The sequence below is a fragment of the Mytilus californianus genome, unplaced genomic scaffold (genome assembly GCF_021869535.1).
Source record: "Mytilus californianus isolate M0D057914Y unplaced genomic scaffold, xbMytCali1.0.p SCAF_3, whole genome shotgun sequence".
In the NCBI taxonomy this organism is placed as follows: domain Eukaryota; kingdom Metazoa; phylum Mollusca; class Bivalvia; order Mytilida; family Mytilidae; genus Mytilus; species Mytilus californianus.
This window is the reverse complement of record NW_026262679.1, coordinates 64,175,584-64,199,970: the sequence shown is the minus strand read 5'-3', so window position 1 is coordinate 64,199,970 and position 24,387 is coordinate 64,175,584. Positions and strand designations below refer to the sequence as shown.

General features: G+C 33.9%; 1 protein-coding gene and 1 long non-coding RNA gene across 2 annotated transcripts in view; one reads left to right on the top strand and one right to left on the bottom strand.

Moving 5' to 3' along the window:
- The window catches only part of LOC127733213 (uncharacterized), a 288,514-nt gene that overhangs the window by 59,816 nt on the left and 204,311 nt on the right, over positions 1–24,387 (top strand). The window lies entirely within an intron of this gene.
- The window catches only part of LOC127733122 (sodium- and chloride-dependent neutral and basic amino acid transporter B(0+)-like), a 115,652-nt gene that overhangs the window by 35,192 nt on the left and 56,073 nt on the right, over positions 1–24,387 (bottom strand). Inside the window, exons 7-8 of the mRNA XM_052242430.1 lie at positions 17,531–17,669; positions 7,917–8,051 (exon numbers count right to left, since the gene is read on the bottom strand). Of these exons, the coding sequence (XP_052098390.1) occupies positions 7,917–8,051; positions 17,531–17,669 (274 nt within the window). The remainder of the gene's footprint in view (positions 1–7,916; positions 8,052–17,530; positions 17,670–24,387) is intronic.

The window sequence follows — 24,387 nt, the reverse complement described above, 5'->3', positions numbered from 1 at the left end:
TTGCAGAAATAGTTAGTAGACTCTTTATAGGAGTGTTTGCCCTTTAATGACAATTTGTTTACCCTCTTTTATGTTTTGGGCATAAACTAAAGAAGATACAGAGAAACTGTACCACTGTACCCGTAGACAGAAAAAAATTATCAGCAATACAAGTTCTTTTGTCATGAATTCTATTCTAGTTTATTCAATGTTTGGGAGTGTCAGTTATTAAAGATGCACATAGGACTAGGTGAGCGACATAGGCTCTTTAGTGCCTCTAGTTTGAATAAGTTTTGGATTTAAAATATATCGGCATCGAGTATCACTGAGGAGACATTTGTTTGTCAAAAGAGCTTTCTTACAATTTGACGAAAGGTACGTACGCTTGACGAATCATACGTAAGACTCGTTTGAGGGATCCTTTATTTTGACATATTTATGTTATCTTAATCGAAGCGTCATGGAACTTCGATGGCGTTTTGCCTCAATGTTTGCCTATCAAAGACCATGACACTGCTTGCAACGAAGGAATTTCGAGCCTTACGAGAGGTAAAAATAAAATAACACCAGGGGAAGGAGATAACTCTACAAATTTCCTAAACATAGGCTCGTCAGAAGAAAAAAATACCCCTAAAAATAAAAGATTGTGCTCAACCCCTCAAACCCTTCCCCCCAAAAAAAATTACAACTTTGCATTATCTAACATAAAAAAATACCAAGGCAAATAAATTGGCTTCCCCCTCACACAAAACATAAGATAAAATGAAAAACAATACTTCCTAAATTCAAAAGTTTGCAACCCCAAAAATAGTAAAATTGAAAAAAATGACCTCCAAAATATATTATGCCGGGGCTCGTATAATAACTTACAGAGATTCTCAGCCCCCCGCCCCCCCCCCCCCCCCCCACCCCCCTCCTCCTGCGTAATACCCATTGTTGCCTTGTTGTGTGTCTATTCACTCGAGTTAGGCTCACATATGGAATCGTTCTTTCAGCGTATAATTGCGTTTTCGTCCTGAACATTCATGAAATATTTGACACTGGAAGTTAAGCGACCAATAATGATAAATCTTCAAAGCATATTTACTGTTTAATCGTCATTATTAAATCCAGAATATATATAGTGCAAGATTGTGGATTTATTTTCTTGATATACATTTAGGTGTTAAAATGTGTATGGAAATGAATTAAACAATATCTATAATTAGTTGATCTATAATTAGAGTGTTCAATGTCAGATTTAGGAGTGGGGCACACCCGAATGTCTCTATTCGGCAGACATATTCCAAGCCTCCTATGATAGATCTTCGCCTTCAGTCAGGATTCTACTTCGTCAAAAATTATCTCCCCATTACGCCAACTAATTTTTATAATCGTAAAAATGGAAGCCATTGTAGTGATGATGCGCTGTCAATTTAGCTCTTGAAAACCGATAAATTTATCCACATAGCATCATTACGATCCTTATATGCCTGTTGTATTTTAAAAGAAAAATGTACTAGCCATTGAGTTTAATGTACTTTTATGCATTTGGTCAACTTAAAACTATTGCCTGATCGGTTGTCAGGGGGAATTTTTGAAAGTTCAAAAATATTTAAAAAAAAAATTTTAATCAAATATTTCGTGGAAGGGCAGACTAAAAATCGACTAATAACCCTAGATAACACACACACACAATGAAGTTTCTTGTAGTTATAACTTAAATTTAGAGTATCATACGTCAATAATTTCATTAAAATGTTAATTATGAAACGCATGCTTGAACAATTCCCGCGCAAATGTGTGTAATCATGGTTAACATAAGTAACGTATTTATTTAATGCGGTTTTACCGGATAAAACATTGACTCCCAGTGTTATCGTGGAAATGTCATACATGCTCCCTCTACGTTCGTTCGTACCTTTCGTCAAAATGTAAGAAAGCTCTTTTAAAACGCACATTTGGTGCAGTAAAATTGGTACCGTTAAGGATATTACTACCACTGGATTGATACCTCTTTTTGTAGACAGTTAATTAACGAGCGTATCAGCAGCCCAGTAGCAAGTACTTCGGTACTGGTATAAAAAAAAATACAGATATTTTGTTATTATAATTTGCTGTTATTATTCAAAATTGAGAAATATATCTCCCTCGTGCTAAGCTATGATTCTTTGCCTATACGTTTGTCCTTTTTGGTTTATAAGCTCATCGTTTTTAGCTCAACTGGTCCAAAGGGCCAAGTGAGCTTTTCTCATCACTTGGCGTCCGTCGTCCGTTGTCGTCTATTAACTTTTCAAAAATCTTCTTCTCTGAAACTACTGGGCCGAATTTAACCAAACTTGGCCACAACCATCATTTGGGTATTGCGTTTAAAAAATATGTCCTATTACCCCTTCGCCAACCAAGATGGATCGAAGTAGAACATAGGGGTAAAATGCAAGTTTTGTCTACGTTTGTCCCTTTAAGTCAAAACTGTCATACGACTTGGTATAGGAGTTATTGCCCTTAAATGACGAATTTACCTTTATTTCTATTTTTGTTATTATCTTGAAAATTACAATAGATAGATAGAAGTTTTAAAAAGCAAAAATGATCAGCAAGACAAGGTCCACAAATAAGTCCAAAGGACGAATTCTTCAGTCGACTCATTATTGGAGTTATGACGATTCTAACCAATGTTTAGTGTTTTGCCTATTAACTTGAAAAATATAATTGATTGCTAGATAGACGCTTTGAATAACAAAATTGATATAAAGCAAGACAAGATCTTAAAAATAAAAAAGCGTAGTCGATATCGTTAGTTGACTCGTTATCATTTATTTCACAAATTGCAATAGCAAAGATTTGACAGAACAGTTGGTGTGCAAAATGCAATGGTTGTAAAATTTGACAAGGATTTCCAATATAAGTAATTTCAGCTGTGTATGAAAACATCTTTATGAATTAACTTTCATGTTAGGCTTGATAAGCTAGTTTTTCACTTATTACTGATAAATATCCATTCATTAAGGTTAGTGTATAAAGTACTTTTACCAGTTGACACCGCAACTTCAAGAGTAGCAGCCTAATTCTGTGGGTTTAAAAAAAAAAATTATATTGATGAAATTTGGCAGTGGCTGTTATTCGAACTAATGTTTTACAATCATTTAAAAACAAGAAAATATGTCATTTAATGAAAAATTTGCCAAATGGCTATTATGTATAATTTTTTGGACTTTCCATTTCTAAGTGACCTGCATAAATTATTCTACAATATATGTTGTATGTATCTACGCTTTTCCTGTAGGATACTGTCCAGTATTGCAGTATCTACTGTTCAACTCAAAACAGGGCTTTTTAATGATACAAAATACTAATGTGACTTTGGGTCATACTCTTCAGAAGTTGAAATGTCAATGATCAAAGGAATTTAAGGAGAATTTTATTGTTCAAAATGTTTTCTGGTATTCATTTATCTCAATAAAAAATGATTGCAGTTAGAATATCATCAATCAGAGCTAATTTGAATTAATTCTATTTGTTTTCAAGTAGACATTTCTGAGTTTTAATCTTGCCCTGTAATTTTCCTTTGAAAAGGAGGGACATCCTCTTTGTCTTATAATAATTATATAGTTGAAAATCAAATTTCAGTTAGTTTTGTCCTAAATTTTGTGATGTAAGATTCTTATGTTGATTTTGTTAGATTTCTAATTTTCAATTGGGGATATCTGGGGATTTAACCACTTGCACAAATTGGCAAGAATACCATCGCTTCCTGTTAAAAATAACTTGACGTTTTCGTATCCAATCTATTACCTTGATATTCATACCGAGGGCTTAACTTATATGAGATGCTCTATTAAATCTAAATTCACACATTCATTTTTAATTTCCTCAGTACACTTGACAATTTTCTCAAAAACTTCAGGTTTGGCGATAAAATTAAGACAGAAGGATGAGTAAGTTGTGTAAGTTGTGACGAGTGAAAAACATATATACTCAATATATTATTTTGATCATAAAATTTTGATGACATCCGTATATAAAGGAGACAAAATGATGCTCGTCTAATCCGTAGTTTTACCGAATTTACGTGACTCTGTTGTTGCTGATAGACTTGACGTCAAATCGTGACATGCTTTCCAACTGAAAGGGTTTTAACCAAGAATACTTGACATTATGAATCAAAGCGTTGTTTGAAAAGAATCGTGAACTTCCTTGTTAATAAAATTGAGAATGGAAACGGGGAATGCGTCAAAGAGACAACAACCCGACCAAAGAGCAGAAACATCACATACTGTGAATCAGCCGGTAATTAGCTAAATTTTATAAGTCAATGTGGTTACACTACGTATGCCAGAAAATAAAGCAACTGAATGTCTGTGGCGTCACGATGCTTGACAAATGACGTCATGCGGTATAGGAAGTAACGCCCTAAGGGGACAACCATTTGATTCTGAGGGGGGAGGGGGGCTAAGCAGATTTTGGAAATAAATATTCTGGCCTCCATTTAGGTGAAAATAAACAATCTTACCTTACCACACATGAAAACAAATATTCTGGCCCCAAATATTCAATATGTTCAAAAATTTTAGCTCGCTTCGCTCGCCACAATTTAAAAGGTTTCCAATAGTTACAGATAATCAAAAATAGTTATGCCTGTGTCTGTAATGACGTTTTGGATTTCAATTCGAGCAATCTATCTATTACTGATAAGTTATTAAGTCAGTGATTTCGTTACCACAAATTACTTTAAACCTTTACTGCCAGTTTTTAGTGGGTTTCGTGTTGCTCAGTTTTTTGTTTTCTATGTTGTGTTTTGCGTACTGTTGATTGTCTGTTTGTCTGTTTGTCTGTTTGCCTGTTGGTCGTTTTCTTTTTAAGACATGGCGTTGTCAGTTTATCTTCGACTTATGAGTTTCAGTGTCCCTTTGGTATATGTCCTCTCTCTTTTACTAAATTCTTCCATAGATACAAAGATTTAATTTGCATTTGGCTGTACCTGTAGAAAACTTACTAATTTTTATTTTTATGTTGTTTACGAGCCCGGAAATTTATATACGATTTGGGTAAACTCGTCAATCTTTAAAAAAAACTTATTCTAAAAGGTTACCAATTCAAGACTGTAATTATATCTCTGAATATTGTTTTATTGGTATAAATATAGATTTTGTTATCAGTAAATTAAAACCAAACTAACAAATATTATTGTTTTATACATATGCACAATCTGTTGATACCTGTAATTTGGCATTGCACAAGGTCATGTTTTCTCTGACTGTTAATGACGTCTTTACACTAAATCCATTGGATGTTGAATGTGTACTGATTGATATTTTAGTCTTAGATACATGATTTTTTTATTAGTTGTTATTGACTTTAAATACTTTGAATTACATGTAGCTGTCAGTAACTGTGAGTACTCTCAGATCTGTACTTAGCGTCTTTTTTGCGTTGTGGATGTATAAATACCCTGCCACATCCGGTCTACGTTTTTTTTTCTCTTGTTTTTTTGCTTTGTATCGATCTGATGAGTTAAGCCCTTTTCAACTGATTTTTATAGTTTGTTTATATGTTGTGCTGTTACACCACTGTCCCAGGTTAGAAGGAGCTAGGGTTGGGCTCCCGCAAACATGTTCAAGCTCGCCACATGCTATATGTGCTTGTCCCAAGTTAGGAGCCTACAGTTCATTTGTTCTCGTTGGTTCATGTCTGTCATATTTGTTTTTAGTAAATTGTTTTGTTATAAATTAAGTCGTTAGTTTTCTCAATTGAATTGTTTCATATTTTTCATTTTGGGGCCTTTTATAGCCGATTAAATGGTATGGGATTTTCTCATTGTTGAAGGCCGTACGGTTGCCTATAATTGGTTACATCCACTTCATTTGAACTGTTGTGGATATTTGTTTCATAGGCAATCATACCAGATTTCCTTATTTTTATATTGTCGGACACATGCAATTTATAAAATCGATTTTTTTTTTACAGAAGTATTGTCAGTGTTATTTTGCTACGCTCGCCAGAAATTTTACCATTTTGGACAACAACACCTCTCTATCCGTGTACCCTGGATCCACCCTTGATTGTAGACTATTATATTTTCATATAAATAGAATATAAATTATATTCTAGACTTCATGTTGACTGCTCTATTTGTTTAAAGTTGTATGTGTATCCTACAAATAGGTGATCTGTGTCACAAAAGTTAAATTACTTTAGGGGCGAAAAGTTGATTTTGAGGGGGGGGGGGGGGGCTAAGGAGGGGCAGTTTTTGTGTCAATTTGCGGATGAGCAGAAAATAAATATTCTGGCCCTGGTCGGAGTAAAAATAAATAATCTGTCCACCTTTATGTTGGAAATAAATATTCTGACCGCATCAAATTTGCCAGGCCCCCACCCTCCCCTCAGAATCAAATGGTCTATAAGTGTAATCTGTGGTGTTTTATATTAAAAAGGAACAAAAGGAAATATGTATTCCTCCGGCAAAGTCGGTGTTGACACATTTGTCCTCCGGTGCAAGGGGGTTGAGTTGCGAGTTACAAAAGTTACGAAAGTCGAGTTGCGAGTTACGAAAGTCGAGTTGCGAGTTACGAAAGTCGAGTTGCGAGTTACGAAAGTCGAGTTACGAGTTACAAAAGTCAAGTTTCGAGTTACCAAAGTCGAGTTGCGAGCTACCAAAGTCGAGTTGCGTGAAAATGGGGAAAACTATTTTAATTTTTTGGTGTACCTCCTTAACATTTTTGAATGATTTTTTTTTATCATTATCCATTTTTGAAGGATGATTGCTTATAGAATTGTATACAGTATTGTTGATTCTTTTTGTTATTTGGACTTCATCTGGGTCTCGTGAAAAAAAATAAATGGATTGATTACATAATCACTACGCAAAGTATGGTTATTTTCTGAAGAAACAGATAGCCTTTTGAAATACAAGGGATGGCTTGTAGTTTAATTATTATTAAATTTCATAGCTTCCACTGTCATATTAAACGTAAAGGGAGATAGCAACTAAACTATAGTACATATATGTAAAAGACCCCTTCTGCAGATTTCGTTAAGAGTGGGCTCTTTGGGGCAGTTGCAGATGCAATATTTGTTAGGGACCCCCAAATTTATTCTTTGGCAGTGACAATCAAAATTTTGAACGTTTAAGTTATATATGTCTACATTGGCTAGAGGTGAAGGGGGAAGGTTGAGCGCTCATAAAACCTGTTTAGCCCCGCCGCATTTTTGCGTCTGTCCTAAGTCAGGAACCTCTTCAGTTCTAATGCTTGATTTGTTCAGTACGGTATACATTTTGTCTTATATCTACAGTATATCCTATTCTATTTTAGAAAATGAATAATGTCGCTCTCATGAAAGAAATTTTAACGTGCGTGACTTTGCAACATATATACTCTTATAAATAAGTATCACATAACTCATTCAAATCCTACAATCAAAATACCGAGACCCTTCCTTCACGCAGTGTATAACTAAGTTCGGGTACATGTATGCTTCGTTTATTAAAAATGCGAAGTAGACCTGAAAATTCTGTTTCAAAAATCAGACGACACGACCGTTTAAATATATATATATTTCTTAAAAAATTAGAGAACCATAATATTTTTGTAACTCGCAACTCGACCTTCGTAACTCGCAACTCGATCTTCGTAACTCGCAACTCAACTTTCTTAACTCGCAACTCGGCGTTTTCAACTCGCAACTTGCACCTTGACGATAAGAAACCCTCGGGTTAAAAAAGCAAAACAGGTTTTGGAAAGAGCAATTGAGGAACTCAAGCGTTTTTGTGAGACAAATAAGAAATTCTCGATTTACATCGATAAGTGTCCAATAACTCCAGAACTAAAAAATCCGCAAACATTGTCGAGATGACAAATGATCTTCTATATGCACAACGGTAAATATATCATACAGATTCGCGTAGGTCAACTCGAGTTTTCTACTATGTTAGTGTATCTTGACGGACATCTATTTACCTGAGAATCACGGAGTCTCCCTAAGTCTGGTGTTATGTAGAAGTCAATACCATCTCTAAAACCATCTAGGGTCAGTCCTCTCACAAATAGGATAATCAATACTACATATGGAAAAGTAGCTGTAAAATACACCACCTAAAATATACAGTAGCTTGAGTTATGTAATTTGTGCATTTGACCCTTTTTGTACAATATGAATCTGTATGTACACATGACAAAGTGAATTTTACAAGCTCAAGAATCTACCATTCTGTGTCAAAATGTCCAATCAAATGACGCGGTAAAGGATCTTTAGTATGTCTTGCAACAGACAATTCATGATCGCGTATTGCTGCGAAGATCCAAGTATTGACTACAGAACAGTTATCGGATACTCGAATAAAGTACATATTTGAGTGAAACACATTTAAATATCTGATACAACCATCATTATCATTGCATACTTTTAAAAATTTGGGGCCAGTTTCACAAAGGTGTCTTAGGACTAAGACATGTCTTAGGATGGTCTTACGACATTATCTTAGTTCTTAATGGGTTTCACAAAGTGGTTCTTACTTAGGACATCTCTTAAAGTTGGTCATAAAGTTAGGACTACACAAGAGGTGTCTTATGATGGTCTTGGGATATCCAAAAGAGTTTGAAGCTCTGATTCTGTGAAATTGGGACTTCTTGTCCTGCTCATAACTAATCTTCATAGGTTGACGAATTATCAAAATGATTTATCGACAATGAACATTCGATGTATTTTTAGCAAGAATGCACGATTAACCTTATTATAACCGATACAGTGATAAATTAAATTCAACTCACTTGTACAAAAATAATTGTTATCATTTTATTCTTTTTTTCTCTCCATTATGTATATATTGGTGTATTATTAATAGACTTTTTTTTATAAATTACACTTATTTTTATATTGATTTTGCAAATTATCTTATTATGGAATATCAATCAATACGTTTAGTAATTTATGGGAAACACATACTATATTTACATGAATTTTTCCATAAATCCATGTTAATATTTAAAAATTTAAAGAACTTGTGACAGGTTTAGGATATCTTTGCTAAGATCATACCAGGACAGCTTCGAGGCGAGGTCTGAGATCACATATATGAAAATATAAGTTGATTTTATGATAACCTTAAATACTATATAAATATTTTGTATTTGATCATAAAGTTTGAGGTTGTCACTGCGCAATTCAGTGCGTGGCAAACACTGTTTGTTATTTGTATTCAATAAGGAAAGTGTACATAATTGCATGTGCTAAATTATGTTCATATGGTTTCAAAATAGCTGGAGCATTTTAGCAGATTTAGTTTGATAAGAAGATGTGGTATGATTACCAATGAAACAATTCTCCACCAGAGACTAAATAATGTAAAGTTAACAACTATAGGCCACCGTACCGCATTCAACAATGAGCGGAACACATACCGCATTGTACGCTATAAAAGGCCATGAATTGACAAATGTAAAACAATTCAAACGAAAAAACGAACTAGCCTGATTTATGAACAAAACAATAAACGAAATGCAAATATGATATACAACAACACCCGACAACCACTTAATTACAGGCTCCTGATGTTTGTTTAAACAAAGTGCATTAGAAAATACTATATCATACTAGCACAAGACAGTAAGGCTTTACTGATGTAATAAAATTCTACTGCATATTAATTATTCATACAAAAATTAGCGATAGATTACATATTTTTGCCTCTAAAAAAATAATTAAAATTTGATAAATAGATTTAAGAAGATATGGTATGAGTGCCAATGAGACAACTCTCCATCCAAGTCACAATTTGTAAAAGTAAACCATTAAAGGTCAAAGTACGGCCTTCAATACGGAGCCTTGGCTCACACCGAACAGCAAGCTATAAAGGGCCCCAAAAATGAATAGTGTAAAACATCACAACATAGAAAGACACACTATAAAATATCAATTGCAATGGCTTAACTCAATCAAAAGACATATTAACACAAACAAGTGAACATACACTGAACGAATAAAGTAGTGGGGGAAGTGGGGTTTCTGGCGACTTTTTGCTAGTGTTAACCCTATGGGGAAAAGGTAGCCTCCTGAGAGGTAGCCTCCTGATGTGAGGCTATTTCTATGACGACATTTTTAGGTATTATGACATTAATTAATTAAATTAATTATTTTCTTTGGAGGATAAACTCATTATAAAGTGTTACTAATTACGTTTGTGTTAATTATGCATAAGTATATGATTTTTATTTTTATTCTAATTTGATATATGAAAATCCCCAGTCTATTAATAGATATACAGATAAACCAATCTAAGTGTGTATCAAATATATATTTGTTTGTTTATATATTTATTCACCTACGGCTGTGAAGAATAAGACGTACACGTTATTATATAAATAATATAATCGTTAAATCAATATTGAAAGCGTGTTTTAACTTGTCGTTATTGTACGTAGTGACCTTTAACATGTTTAGACGTGTCAATAATCCGATTTAGATTAGTCGCCATGTTGAAAATATAATTGTAAACATGATCGCGTCGGTAATATAAGTAAATCGTTACATAAATGGAACAAAATAGTATTATACATCTAACTATTTCTGGGGTGAAATTTTGAAAGGGTATTTAATCTCGAATTTTATAATATAATTGTTCAATCAATATCGATAGCGTGTTTTAACTTTCAATAGGTTTTATTGATAAACGATGCACCGGTGTTTATCATTGTTAGTGATTGTGTATGTTTGTGTGTATGTGTGTGTGTTTGTGTGTATCGATTCAAGGTTTAATCCATACAAATATGAGCAAGGAATTATCCAATATGATTCTCCTTTTGTGTGATTGTATTCCTTTTTTTTGTTTTAAGTTTCTCCTTCTCGGTACCACACTAGTAATGATAACAACAATAATTTGTACAATATTTAATATCCCCGTCAATTCAGACAGACATGGGTCGGGGAGCCATCCAAATGTTGTCTTTACAATATATATAAAGAATAAAATTATCTATAATTATTTTATACATCGAGATAAAAAGAAATATAGAGTTGCATATCACTCAACAGTATCTCTAACCTCACGAAAGGGCCAACAGTATGCTATATTTCGTGCAGGGGTGTAAACTGTCGAGACTTGAAGTTAGTCTTTCCAGGATAGTTAACTCTCTCAAATATCAGATAAATCGCGAGCTTTAATCCAAGAGTTGAATTTCTTTGGCCAGTGTAACCATTTAACATAATATTGCTTGTTGGGTCCTTTGCCTTTTGTTTTGAGGATGTTTTCAACTTTCCACATATCGTCTTCCCGAACATCCACTTTCTGCACTTCTGATTGGTAGAAGGTTCCTGAAATTTCTTCGTCTTGAAAATCAATAAGTCGATAAACTGGAAGCCCACCATGTAATATTCTTTGAGATATTCTAAATATCTCTCCGCTCCATTTCTCATCGTATTCCCTGGTAAAAGGATTTCTTATGTATGTAATCCGAACTTTATCACCGATTTTGAAACGGAAAGGTTTTCGTACATTCTTTGTCTTAGGTTGTAATCTTTTTGGCCAATACATTTTCCACCACAGGTTTGTCTCTTTAGCTAGGGTGACTTTATCTGGTGCCATGCCAATCGCTCTATGGAAGGTCTTGTTGTAGCTGTTAGCAAAATTCTGTAAGTTATCCACATAGTCATATGACTGCTTACTGGTGATAAATATCATAATATTTTATTTGATAGTCTTGATCACTCTTTCAACGTAATTAGCTTTGATTTCCGTATTTTGTGCAAATAGATGTTGAATATTTCTCTGTTTAAGGAGAGATTCTACTAATCGTGATCTGAATTCTTGTCCTTTATCTGTTCTTATTCTGTTTGGAGATCTTCCTTGTGATAAAACATGCTTCAAAACATTCGCCAAGGATTCACCTTTCTTATTCTTTAAAAGTCTCAGCCATACATATTTGGAAAATATGTCAATCACCACCAATATGAAATTAAATCCACTGTTACATTTCGAAAATTTAGACATGTCCATTAAATCGACATCCCATTGGTCGTCTATTCCAATAACGATAACTCTGTCCCGTTTAAACGACCTTTTAAAGGGTCTTTGTAAACTGTATGGTTCCTGTCGTTGTAGCCATTTTTGTATTCTATATTTACTGAGAACGAATTTTCCATCTGATCGAACAAATCTGTAAAGTTTATCAGGCCCTGCAAAACTCGCTGGGTTAGCTGGATTGTAGTAAATATTTCTCAAGTACTTTTCCCAAGAGGCCATCTTTACACATGGGATGATGACTATAGAATGATATACAGAGTAAAACGTTCTCATATTTATATAGTTCAGCTTTCATCGTCTACATCCTCTTCATCCTCCTCTTCCACCTCTTCCTCTCCATCATCATCAATGCTATCTTCGCTTTCAGAACCATCACCATTTGTTTCGTTATCAATAGCTTCATCTAGATAGCTTTCCAACAAATGTTTATATTTCCTGACGGCTAATTTAATGGCTTTCTCGTAGTCCATGTCATCGTTAATTAGTTTTGTAATCATTTTCACGACTTTGCCGTGCAATTTGCCATTTTGTAGTTGTAGTAGATACTCAACCAAACTACTATATCTGGACAAAAACTGATCCACATCCTCGTCTTTTAGTTTCCGATTGGCCTTACGTCTTGCATGGTCTTCATTCATGTTACCATCCATGTATTTATCAACTTTTTCTTCCCATATATCTTCATTTGCCTCCCTTGCAAGTTCAGCTAATCTTATAAAAGCCGTATCTTCTCCATCTTCTATATCAATTTCGTCTACACGAGACTTCTTTATGGGAATGTCTTCATCCTCTTTTTCCCTTTTTCTTTTTAAATCATTATTTTCCGGGCACCACCTATTCATGTGTCTAGCTAAATCAGGGACGCTTTCAAAGACTACACCACAATCATCACATAAAGGCATGATTTCTTTCTTGTCTGGTAAATACGTCTGCTCACTTTGAAATGATTCTTCAAACTGAGATGGTTTTAGTTCTTTTCTGCTAATTTACTCTTCAGAAACACCTTCACCTATCATGTTCTTGTTTTCAAATATATTAAGCTTTAGTCTGTCGTCCTCCGGTGTATTCTGTTTCAGATCAATAAATAGACTCCCATATGGTCGTTGTGTCCCCTCTTTGTACTTATTCGTGAATTTCTTTGGATTATTAGGATACATCTGTCTAGCAAATATGGCTGGCCCAACTTGATCACGTGGGTTTTTGAAAAGGACTATATACTGGCTATTGATGCTCATGGTTCGACTCTCCTTCCCCTTCGAGAACGAATTTCGCATTATACAAGCTACACTTAGGTTCCTGTGATTGATGCCCTCCACAAAGAGTTCACAAACATCCTTACTATTGGTGACGTCTCTCATTAAATCGTCTAGGATTATTAAACTTGGATATCTAGAGTCAATGAATGAGTCATCATTCAAATTTTCAGGTAAACCTTGAACAAACAAAATGTTTTTAATGGTTTGTTGCATTTCACAAAATAATGGCTGCCACCGTTTATAACACCATATAATCCTCTTAGGTGATGGTTTTATCATAGTCCGTGCTCGCTTCAATAATGTTTTCATCGAAAACGTCTTACCTGAACCAGTAGGTCCAGCCAACATCATAGTGAATGGATGATGTAGTTCCACATTCTGTGGCGGCGGCGGTGGCGGCGGTGGTGGTGGTGGTGGCGGAGGCGGCGGAGGTGGTGGTGGCGGCGGCGGCGGTGGATAACTAAAACACGAGGATATGGATCAGTTTTTGTCCAGATATAGTAGTTTGGTTGAGTATCTACTACAACTACAAAATGGCAAATTGCAAGGCAAAGTCATGAAAACGATTACAAAACTAATTAACGATGACATGGACTACGAGAAAGCCATTAAATTAGCCGTCAGGAAATATAAACCTTTGTTGGAAAGCTATCTAGATGAAGCTATTGATAACGAAACAAATGGTGATGGTTCTGAAAGCGAAGATAGCATTGATGATGATGGAGAGGAAGAGGTGGAAGAGGAGGATGAAGAAGATGTAGACGATGAAAGCTGAACTATATAAATATGAGATCGTTTTACTCTGTATATCATTCTATAGTCATCATCCCATGTGTAAAGATGGCCTCTTGGGAAAAGTACTTGAGAAATATTTATTACAATCCAGCTAACCCAGCGAGTTTTACAGGGCCTGATAAACTTTACAGATTTGTTCGATCAGATGGAAAATTCGTTCTCAGTAAATATAGAATACGAAAATGGCTACAACGACAGGAACCATACAGTTTACAAAGACCCTTAAAAGGTCGTTTAAGCGGAACAGAGTTATCGTTATTGGAATAGACGACCAATGGGATGTCGATTTAATGGACATATCTAAATTTTCGAAATGTAACAGTGGATTTAATTTCATATTGGTGGTGATTGACATATTTTCCAAATATGTATGGCTAAGACCTTTAAAGAATAAGAAAGGTGAATCCGTGGCGAATGCTTTGAAACATGTTTTATCACAAGGAAGATCTCCAAACAGAATAAGAACAGATAAAGGACAAGAATTCAGATCACGATTAGTAGAATCTCTCCTTAAACAGAGAAATATTCAACATCTATTTGCACAAAATACGGAAATCAAAGCTAATTACGTTGAAAGAGTGATCAAGACTATTAAATCAAAAATTATGAGATTTATCACCAGTAAGCAGTCATATGACTATGTGGATAACTTACAGAATTTTGCTAACAGCTACAACAAGACCTTCCATAGAGCGATTGGCATGGCACCAGATAAAGTCACCCTATCTAAAGAGACAAACCTGTGGTGGAAAATGTATTGGCCAAAAAGATTACAACCTAAGACAAAGAATGTACGAAAACCTTTCCGTTTCAAAATCGGTGATAAAGTTCGGATTACATACATAAGAAATCCTTTTACCAGGGAATACGATGAGAAATGGAGCGGAGAGATATTTAGAATATCTCAAAGAATATTAGGTGGTGGGCTTCCAGTTTATCGACTTATTGATTTTTAAGACGAAGAAATTTCAGGAACCTTCTACCAATCAGAAGTGCAGAAAGTGGATGTTCGGGAAGACGATATATGGAAAGTTGAAAAATCCTCAAAACAAAAGGCAAAGGACCCAACAAGCAATATTATGTTAAATGGTTACACTGGCCAAAGAAATTCAACTCTTGGATTAAAGCTCGCGGTTTATCTGATATTTGAGAGAGTTAACTATCCCGGAAAGACTAATTTCAAGTCTCGACAGTTTACACCCCTGCACTAAATATAGCATACTGTTGGCCCTTTCGTGAGGTTAGAGATACTGTTGAGTGATATGCAACTCTCTATTTCTTTTTATCTCGATGTATAAAATAATTATAGATAATTTTATTCTTTATATATTTGTAAAGACAACATTTGGATGGCTCCCCGACCCATGTCTGTCTGAATTGACGGGGATATTAAATATTGTACAAATTATTGTTGTTATCATTACTAGTGTGGTACCGAGAAGCAGAAACTTAAAAAAAAATAGGAATACAATCACACAAAAGGAGAATCATATTGGATAATTCCTTGCTCATATTTGTATGGATTAAACCTTGAATCGATACACACAAACACACACACATACACACAAACACACACACATACACACAAACATACACAAACACTAACAATGATAAACACCGGTGCATCGTTTATCAATAAAACCCATTGAAAGTTAAAACACGCTATCGATATTGATTGAACAATTATATTATAAAATTCGAGATTAAATACCTTTCAAAATTTCACCCCAGAAATAGTTAGATGTAAAATACTATTTTGTTGCATTAATGTAACGATTTACTTATATTAAAAAGACCGACGCGATCATGTTTACAATTATATTTTCAACATGGCGACTAATCTAAATCGGATTATTGACACGTCTAAACATGTTAAAGGTCACTACGTACAATAACGACAAGTTAAAACACGCTTTCAATATTGATTTAACGATTATATTATTTATATAATAACGTGTACGTCTTATTCTTCACAGCCGTAGGTGAATAGATATATAAACAAACAAATATATATTTGATACACACTTAGATGGGTTTACCTGTATATCTATTAATAGACTGGGGATTTTCATATATCAAATTAAAATAAAAATAAAAATCATATACTTATGCATAATTAACACAAACGTAATTAGTAACACTTTATAATGAGTTTATCCTCCAAAGAAAATAATTAATTTAATTAATTAATATCATAATACCTAAAAATGTCGTCATAGAAATAGCCTCACATCGGGAGGCTACCTCTCAGGAGGCTACCTTTTCCCCATAGGGTTAACACTAACAAAAAGTCGCCAGAACCTCCACTTCCCCCACTACTGAATAAGTTTGATCTATGACACAATGTAAATACAAAATTAATAAAACAAGGTGGTTAGATGTAAAACAATATCAGAAAGACAACCATAACCTTGGACAAAATGCCGCCAAATAAAATAACGTGCACAGGTTAATAAAAATAATTTTGTTGTAAGGTATACGTGGAGTACGGAAAAACTTATTACAAAATAAATAATTATGTTTTTCATAGTACGAGAACAGAAGTGAAAATTTATCGTCATACTAAACACTTATCAAAAGAGGTAAATATTAAAAATAGTGAGACGAGATATAACACTAAATAAGTAAACATTAAAAAACAAAAATACATTACAAATTGTATCAACAGGTCAAATACACGAAAGTACTCGCAGTTAATGAAAGCTAGTTTAAAGCCAAAAACAATTTATAATAAAAAATCATGCATCAGAGACTAAATACATGTTTAGATATTTCTTGATTATATAAAACAATAAAACATCAATAAAATGTAACTTTCTTTTATTCTTTTCTGAAACTAATTTCAAGAAACAGACTATAAAAGTAAAGTGTTATTTATTCCATGATAGGAACAAAAATAAATTTGAGTTATCTCTCTTGGCTTAAACACTTTGAATCGAAAAATTCCTATCTTGCCATATTTTTGTAAAGGGGATTTGCATAGTTGAAACAGGCAACCAATAAAATTGTTTAGTGTTTTGAGACAGGCAAAGTCTCTGAATAGTACTGAATTTATCGACGTCGAGGTCTATTCAAATTGTCTGAGAGTCTCGACATGTACAGCACATACATGTTCATTATTCAGTGTTTTGAGATCGTTCTCGATCAAAAAGATCTTTTTCAGTTTATTTCAGTTCTACTTAGTCGTGAATAAAACTATAGATTGAGTCATGGGATGTCTCACTCGTTTGCCTCAAGATTGCAAACTAAACATGCACAGTCCACAGGGGCACTTTTCACAACAAGTCTTACGACAAAAATTGATCGTAAGTTATACTGAAATGTTCATGATTTAGTAGTGTTTTTTTCTCGTAAGACTTTTTGTGAAATTTTTCGCAGACTTAGAATAAAAAAAAAACTACTATACGTTCACTAACCCGTTCTCACCCATGTTCATTAATAAAGCTAAACATAATATCTATTCAGTTAAATCCAAAAGTATTTGCAGACAACAACGTTATATTACCTTTCCTGATGTCTTAATACTTTGACTGAGGGTCAAAACAACAAATATGAATGCTGCCAAATAACATAATACTAGTTTCCAATTCACTGGACCCAAGTCATCAATTCCGCCACTTTTTCCTTGACCGATAGCAACATAACTGAAGATAGATATAAAGAAAGACTATAAGGCAATATTCATAAACACCATGCAACTATTATTAATTGATAGAATGTCTCTGCTCCAGACCATATGAGTATTTGGACCGTACGCGTAAAAAAATGAATTATGCTCACTAAAATTGAAGTTATCGGAAGTAAACATATGTGGGAAGAAAAGTTTTTAGAATATTTAGGAACTTTACTACAAATCTTCAAACCAGCTGTTTACCTGTGAGAAGACTGATAGAATTAAAAATATTTTGATAAATGATTCAGCGAGATTCCGACAAAATGTTAAGGAAAAGACATTCGCATTGATTAATTGTCCTGAGTTTGAAGGGAATTTGCATAGTTGAAACAGGCAACCAATATAATTGTTTAGTGTTTTGAGACAGGCAAAGTCTCTGAATAGTACTGAATCTATCGACGTCGAGATCTATTCAAATTGACTGAGAGTCTCGACATGTACAGCACATACATATTCATTATTCAGTGTTTTGAGATCGTTCTCGATCAAAAATATCTTTTTCAGTTTATTTCAGTTCTACTTAGTCGTGAGAAAAACTATAGATTGAGTCATGGGATGGGAAATTAACGCTGCATTCCCGCATATGAGGTGAGAACTATTCTTATTTAGTTTACATTACATATTACTTTATCAATAAACTCATCATCGATACCAGGATTGAAATTTTGTATTTGTGCCAGACGCGCGTAATGTCTGCAAAAGACACATCAGTGACACTGGAATCAAAAAAGGTTAAAAAGGCCAAATAAAGTAAAAAGTTGAAGAGCATTGAGGACCAACAATTCCTAAAAGTTTTGCCAAATACAGATAAGGTAATTTCTTCCTGAGGTAGAAAAACCTTAGTATTTCATACATTCAAAGTTTTAAAAAAAAAGTTAATTTATAATTATGACCATATCAATGATAATAATTCATTCCCTCGGGGAATAAAAACTCCACCAGCAGAGGCATCGACCCAGTGGTTGTAAATAAACTCATCATAGATACCAGGATTGAAATTTTGTATTTGCGCCAGACTTATTGTTGTCCTTCTTGTGATTTCCCCTATTATCCCAATATTCAATTTCGTACCAGACCGCCTCGGTGGTGCAATGGTTAGCGTCCTAAATATGCATCTGACCTGTCACCTGACGTTAAGCAACCATCCATTATCATCAGCATCATCCGCTTCATCATCATCATCCAATTTCGAACCGATTTTTATTGATCAAACTAGTTATAATCAAAAGGGGGAACCAACTTAAACTACTATTCTTTATTTTAGTTCTTTTAAACCTTCTCTTTTAATAAGATTATGTTACTTTCTTTGTATAATTTATGATTTTATTTTCTTTCCCTTTTTTAATTGAGTTTTTTTTTTCTGTAGGAATCTAGTAGGATGGGAATCTTGCCAATTGGAAAAAAAGTTGTTACAGTTGATAAGATATTTGAAATACTTAAGTCTGTACACGAGGGAGCTAGGGCTCATACAGGATACCATAAATTGTACAAGGACATTGAACAAACGTATTATGATTCAGATAGACTTTTAAATGAATATTTAATTTCATTTAATTGAATGTTCACTTATTAACTTTATTCGTCTAATTGTAATAATATTGATTTGTAAAACTCAATAAAAGATTTTGATAAATGTTTGTCTAATATGGCATATATAAGATAAACATTTTCTTTCGTAACCAATCCACATACGTCATATTGTTGACTTATCAGGTAATATCATTATGGAACATTGCCACTGGAAGTAAAACAAACAACTATCAATCAATCATAATGCAGAACAAACACCATCTTTAATTTTACCTAAGAATTAGTGCAAAAAATATATAGGTCAATGGTTAATGACAAATGTCAAACGGACATATACTCCTCGCAAACAATCCACATATAAAAATTATTGACCATCTTGAAAACTAAACGTTACAATTGAAGTGTTGATGAGGTTATTGCATAATGAGGTGTTAGACGGCGTATAAACCTCCCAACCAATCCTCATACCAAAATTAATGACTTATTGTTCAGAATTACAGAGGAATAGAATTCGTCCTGAAGACGTAACCTGGTCATATTTAAGCATGCAAATGACGCAATGATAAATCGACAATGTGTTAAAATTAACCACCATAACAAATTCTTGTCATTCTAGGTGTCCATCACCATCATGTCATTTTCTTTACTACCTGACATTCACTATAGGCAATCAGAAATGCTGAGAATCCTTCTTTATGCCATAACTACTACCTGAATTTTTCTTCATGCTACATTGATTATTACCTTTGAGAATTATGATTATAGACCCCAACAACCACGAGACTTTACCACTACCGCATTATTTTACAAGAAGATCAGACATTACAAAATCATTAAACAAATTGAAAAATCTTGTTTGAAACTAGTTGCAAAAAAAACACCATATATTTGATGACCTTTCCGAAAATATAGTTGTAGACCCAACCGTCATCAAACGTGACTGTCAGCCTCACTTAAGGTATATAAAATTAGAAATTCAATGAAAAAAATCTGAAAATTAATCTTAAGGATTGATCAATTTCTACCTTATTTTGGGTAAATGCTACAATTATTATAGCTTTGAGATGTATGACTCCAACTGTTAGTTAAAGAAAACAAAAGATACCAATGGGATATTCAAACTCGAACTGACAATGACATGAAAAAAAAACGAAATACGACCAAAAAAAAACAAAAGTATAGAAAACACAACAGAGAAAAATAAAGACTGATCAACGCCAACCCCACGAAAAACTGAGTGTGATATCAGGTGATCTGGAAGAGTAAGCAGACACTGTCTAGTAAATATCGATTAAATGAAAATATTAAAACATGAACAAATATTAAAATTGTCAATGAAACAATTCTGAAAAAAATACGTGTAGAAACTCATTTTAGATACCAGGCGGTACCAAAAACGTGCGTTATGTCTACATACGGGCTATTGCTACCAAACTGTGACCAATTGGAACATTTAAATAGCTATGAATATGCTTTACGACCCCTGCCAATACTAAGCAGATGTTTCTTAAGTAGAATATTAAACAAAACAAAATGAAATATAAATCAATTGTATTAAAAACAATTATAAACGGTCTTTCCCCTTCGAAACATGTTTGATTGATTGATTGGTTCGTTGACTGATTCAACACATGGGACCGGGCCTCTAGGCCCAAGCAAAAAGGGACTTGTTAGCCTAGATACCCTATTACACACATTAGACATGATTGATTGGTTTGTTGGTTTGGAGGTTGGTTGGTTGATTGATTGATTGACTGATTGATTGATTGGTTGATTGATTAATTGATTGATAAACTTATTCATCGATTTAAATTTCACATGGCACTCTCTACTTAATGTCCCCATTCCTGCCGAACGTGGCTGCGTATTTACATTTCTGTCACAGCCAAACGGACTCCAGGAATGTCTTAATAAAAATAATAATTGCATCTTCCTTTTTATGAATTATCTCTATTTTCTACTGAAACTCAGACTTCATGTTTTATTTATTTGTTGTGTGTGCATTTAGTTTGAATTTGTAGGAAAACTTAGTTAACATTTTGTCTTGGAAGTTTCATTTTCTATATTTGGTTGTAGAACTTAGGGTCCGCGAGCGCGATGGTGTTTGTGACGTCACGTTGTTCATTTATATTAGCTCTTTTTGGGGGAGACCGTTGAACAGACCACATGTATATAATTAGAGTAACACGATAACTTGATTTTATTTTCTACAGGCAATTGATGATTGATTATGCATGCTTTATGGTATATATGTTTATATGTTTCTTGTAGAATTCAACAGCACGTTTATCGATTATTTTCAGAAAATATACATATTTCAACAGGTTTTACGGATGCAAAGATTTGTTTTTTAATGCATGTTTAGAAATTTCATTGTAGGATTTCTCTAATGTTTACGAACTCCGGAGGGAATACTATGTCATTGATTTTAGTTTCTCAATCCAGACTAGTGCTAACGGGAATATATTTTCTTGGTTCATTTTATAGGTAAACTGATGTCTAATCATAATCGCGAGTCTTCATTCATTGCACACACACACACAGAAAAAAATGCTCTTGTTATAGTACTTCAACAAAAAGTCTATAGATTATTTTCAGAAATACATGAAATGGAGCAGATTTTTGCAGCGATGGATTTCTATTTCAGAAGTTTGTACCTCAGTCGGATTGCATTTTTACAGTTAAATTTACGGGACAGGAGGCGATTTCCTTTTCAATAGATTCCTAAAAAAAATCCTGGAAGTGGGCCTGGGGGAGGGGGAGGGGGAGGGGGTATTAGTGGTGGACTCTGGTTGATAATTGAGATGAGATACATGCACAACTTGACAGCTGCAAAGTTTTAAGTTTTAATTTTATCATCAACAGATTTGTTGATTTGACAATTTCAGGGGCATTGACCCAGCAATAAAATGACGCGTATCATTTTGACAAAACATTTCCAGTTATGACATGTCGCGACTATCATTTTGGTTAAATTGTTTTGATGATATCTATAAATCCTTCTGAGAAGAAGCGATATGAAGTCAATGTCAAAATTAAGAACAGGAACTTGACTTTTGACTTTGACTTATTTTCTTTTTGGTTGACATAGGACATCAAATCAAAAGAACCTAGGTCACTATCACTTATGGTTTACCAGTTACAATTGTATGTTACTTGTATCAAATACATCAAGGGAAATAACTCTCATATAGAGTCTCTGGATGGCTTCGGTCAAAATCATTCTCAACATCCTGAGGATGTAATGAACAAATTGGGATCTTTTATGGTTGCAAAGGAGTAGATCCACACAAGGAAAACAGTGTTCGGGGAGATAACTCTTACATGGAAAAGAGTTCGGTTAAACTGTGTCAGTTTCAAAAGCATATAAATTGTTCGATATAATATACCATATATCTAAGCTACATCTTGCGAAATAACTATACAGCGCAAGAAAAAAAATAGGAGGAAAAAAACCAAATTAAAAACCAATTGTTCAGACGAATTGAAGGTCTTTCCACATCAATTTTCTTAATAATTGATATGAAGCTACTTCCGGTTTACTCAAAGTTACCATTGACGTCCAATCTTAGGTTTCTTCATACTGATTCAATAAATGTATGGTTTCTACATACTTTTTTCTGAAATATTGGAGATAACTTGCTGCATCCGGTTCAGAAAATGATATTTCCGGTTTCATACGATGGCTTTATTTACACTGATGTCAAAAATATATGGTTTCTATATATTTTTGCATGAAATAAGTGAGATATTCAAATGATAGGTTTATATATGTTATTTAAAAAAAATATGTCTTCTCGGTACTTTTCAAAGAAAATAGTGCAAAATTGACTACTTCCAGTTTACTCAAGGTCACTTCCGGTTGACATTTTTCAAGTCATATGTCACCAAACATCTTGCAAAAGACCCTATGGCTTTATCATGTACCAAGTTGAAGTAATAGGCAATTAACCTTAAATTAGAATATTTCAGGGGAAATAAAAAAAGAGAGGCGAAAGATACCAAAGAGACATTCAAACCCATAAGTCGAAAATAAACTGACAACGACATGGCTATAAAAGAAAAAGACAAACAGACAAACAATAGTACACAAAACACAACATAGAAACTAAAGACTGAGCAATACGAACCCTACCAAAAACTGGGGGGATCTCAGGTGCTCTGGAAGGTTAGGCAGATCCTGCTCCACATGTGGCACCTGTCGTGTTCCTCAATAACTCCTATAAGATGTCATTGGATTGTTTGAGACCAAATGTATCATTTCTTCAGCACAATAATACGGTTTATCTCAAACAGAGACCACTCGATCCGGTGCCATCAAAACGAGGAACACTTCCAGCTTATTCCGACATGTATGGATGTGAAAAGATCATAGAACAATGTAATTCAAGAATCTTCGCCAAAAAATATATACAATGTATCAAGGACAGGGACAACTTCCAATTTGTCAGTGGATCATGGACCGGTGATCAATATCATGGCAGACCCAAATCATCAGGAGCCCCCATTTATTCGATTCAGGATCCAGCAAGAGACACCACAAGGAAAAATAGGCAACGAGGAAAACAGTTCAAGGAGAATTTCTGATCCAATGAATTCACAACCTGGTCCTAGCGGTTTGCAGATTTCGTCAAACAATAATCTTGGTATGTTGAATTTATCTAATTAATTATTTAATTCATCAGGCCTGAGCTTTTTCTAGTTCGTTTAATACTCGTTTGCAACTTTTTATATTTAAGTGTTTTCGATCCTATCTCATCTCGCATTCCGGTCAAAAAACACTTGTCAAAAAAAAAAAAAAAAAATAGGGAACAGTGAGTTCAGTGACCTGAATATACATACTTTTAAAATTTACTCGGGGACCTTGTAAACAAGGAAAAATTTAATAGAGGGTGGTGTTTTGTTCATATACATAGTTATTAAAATTGGTATTTATCAATTGACAGCTCATAATAAATAATAATAAATCTCATAAAAAAAAAAAAAGATTATTAAAACAATTATTTATTATAATTATTTAATGTCACTTATTTAATTTACTATGTATGGATTTAGCAATGAGCATTATGATTGCACTATTTATGTACAAATATTCTATATCATCAGTCGTTAACAATACACACGTAGCGCTATTGTACACATGAGTCATGATACACACA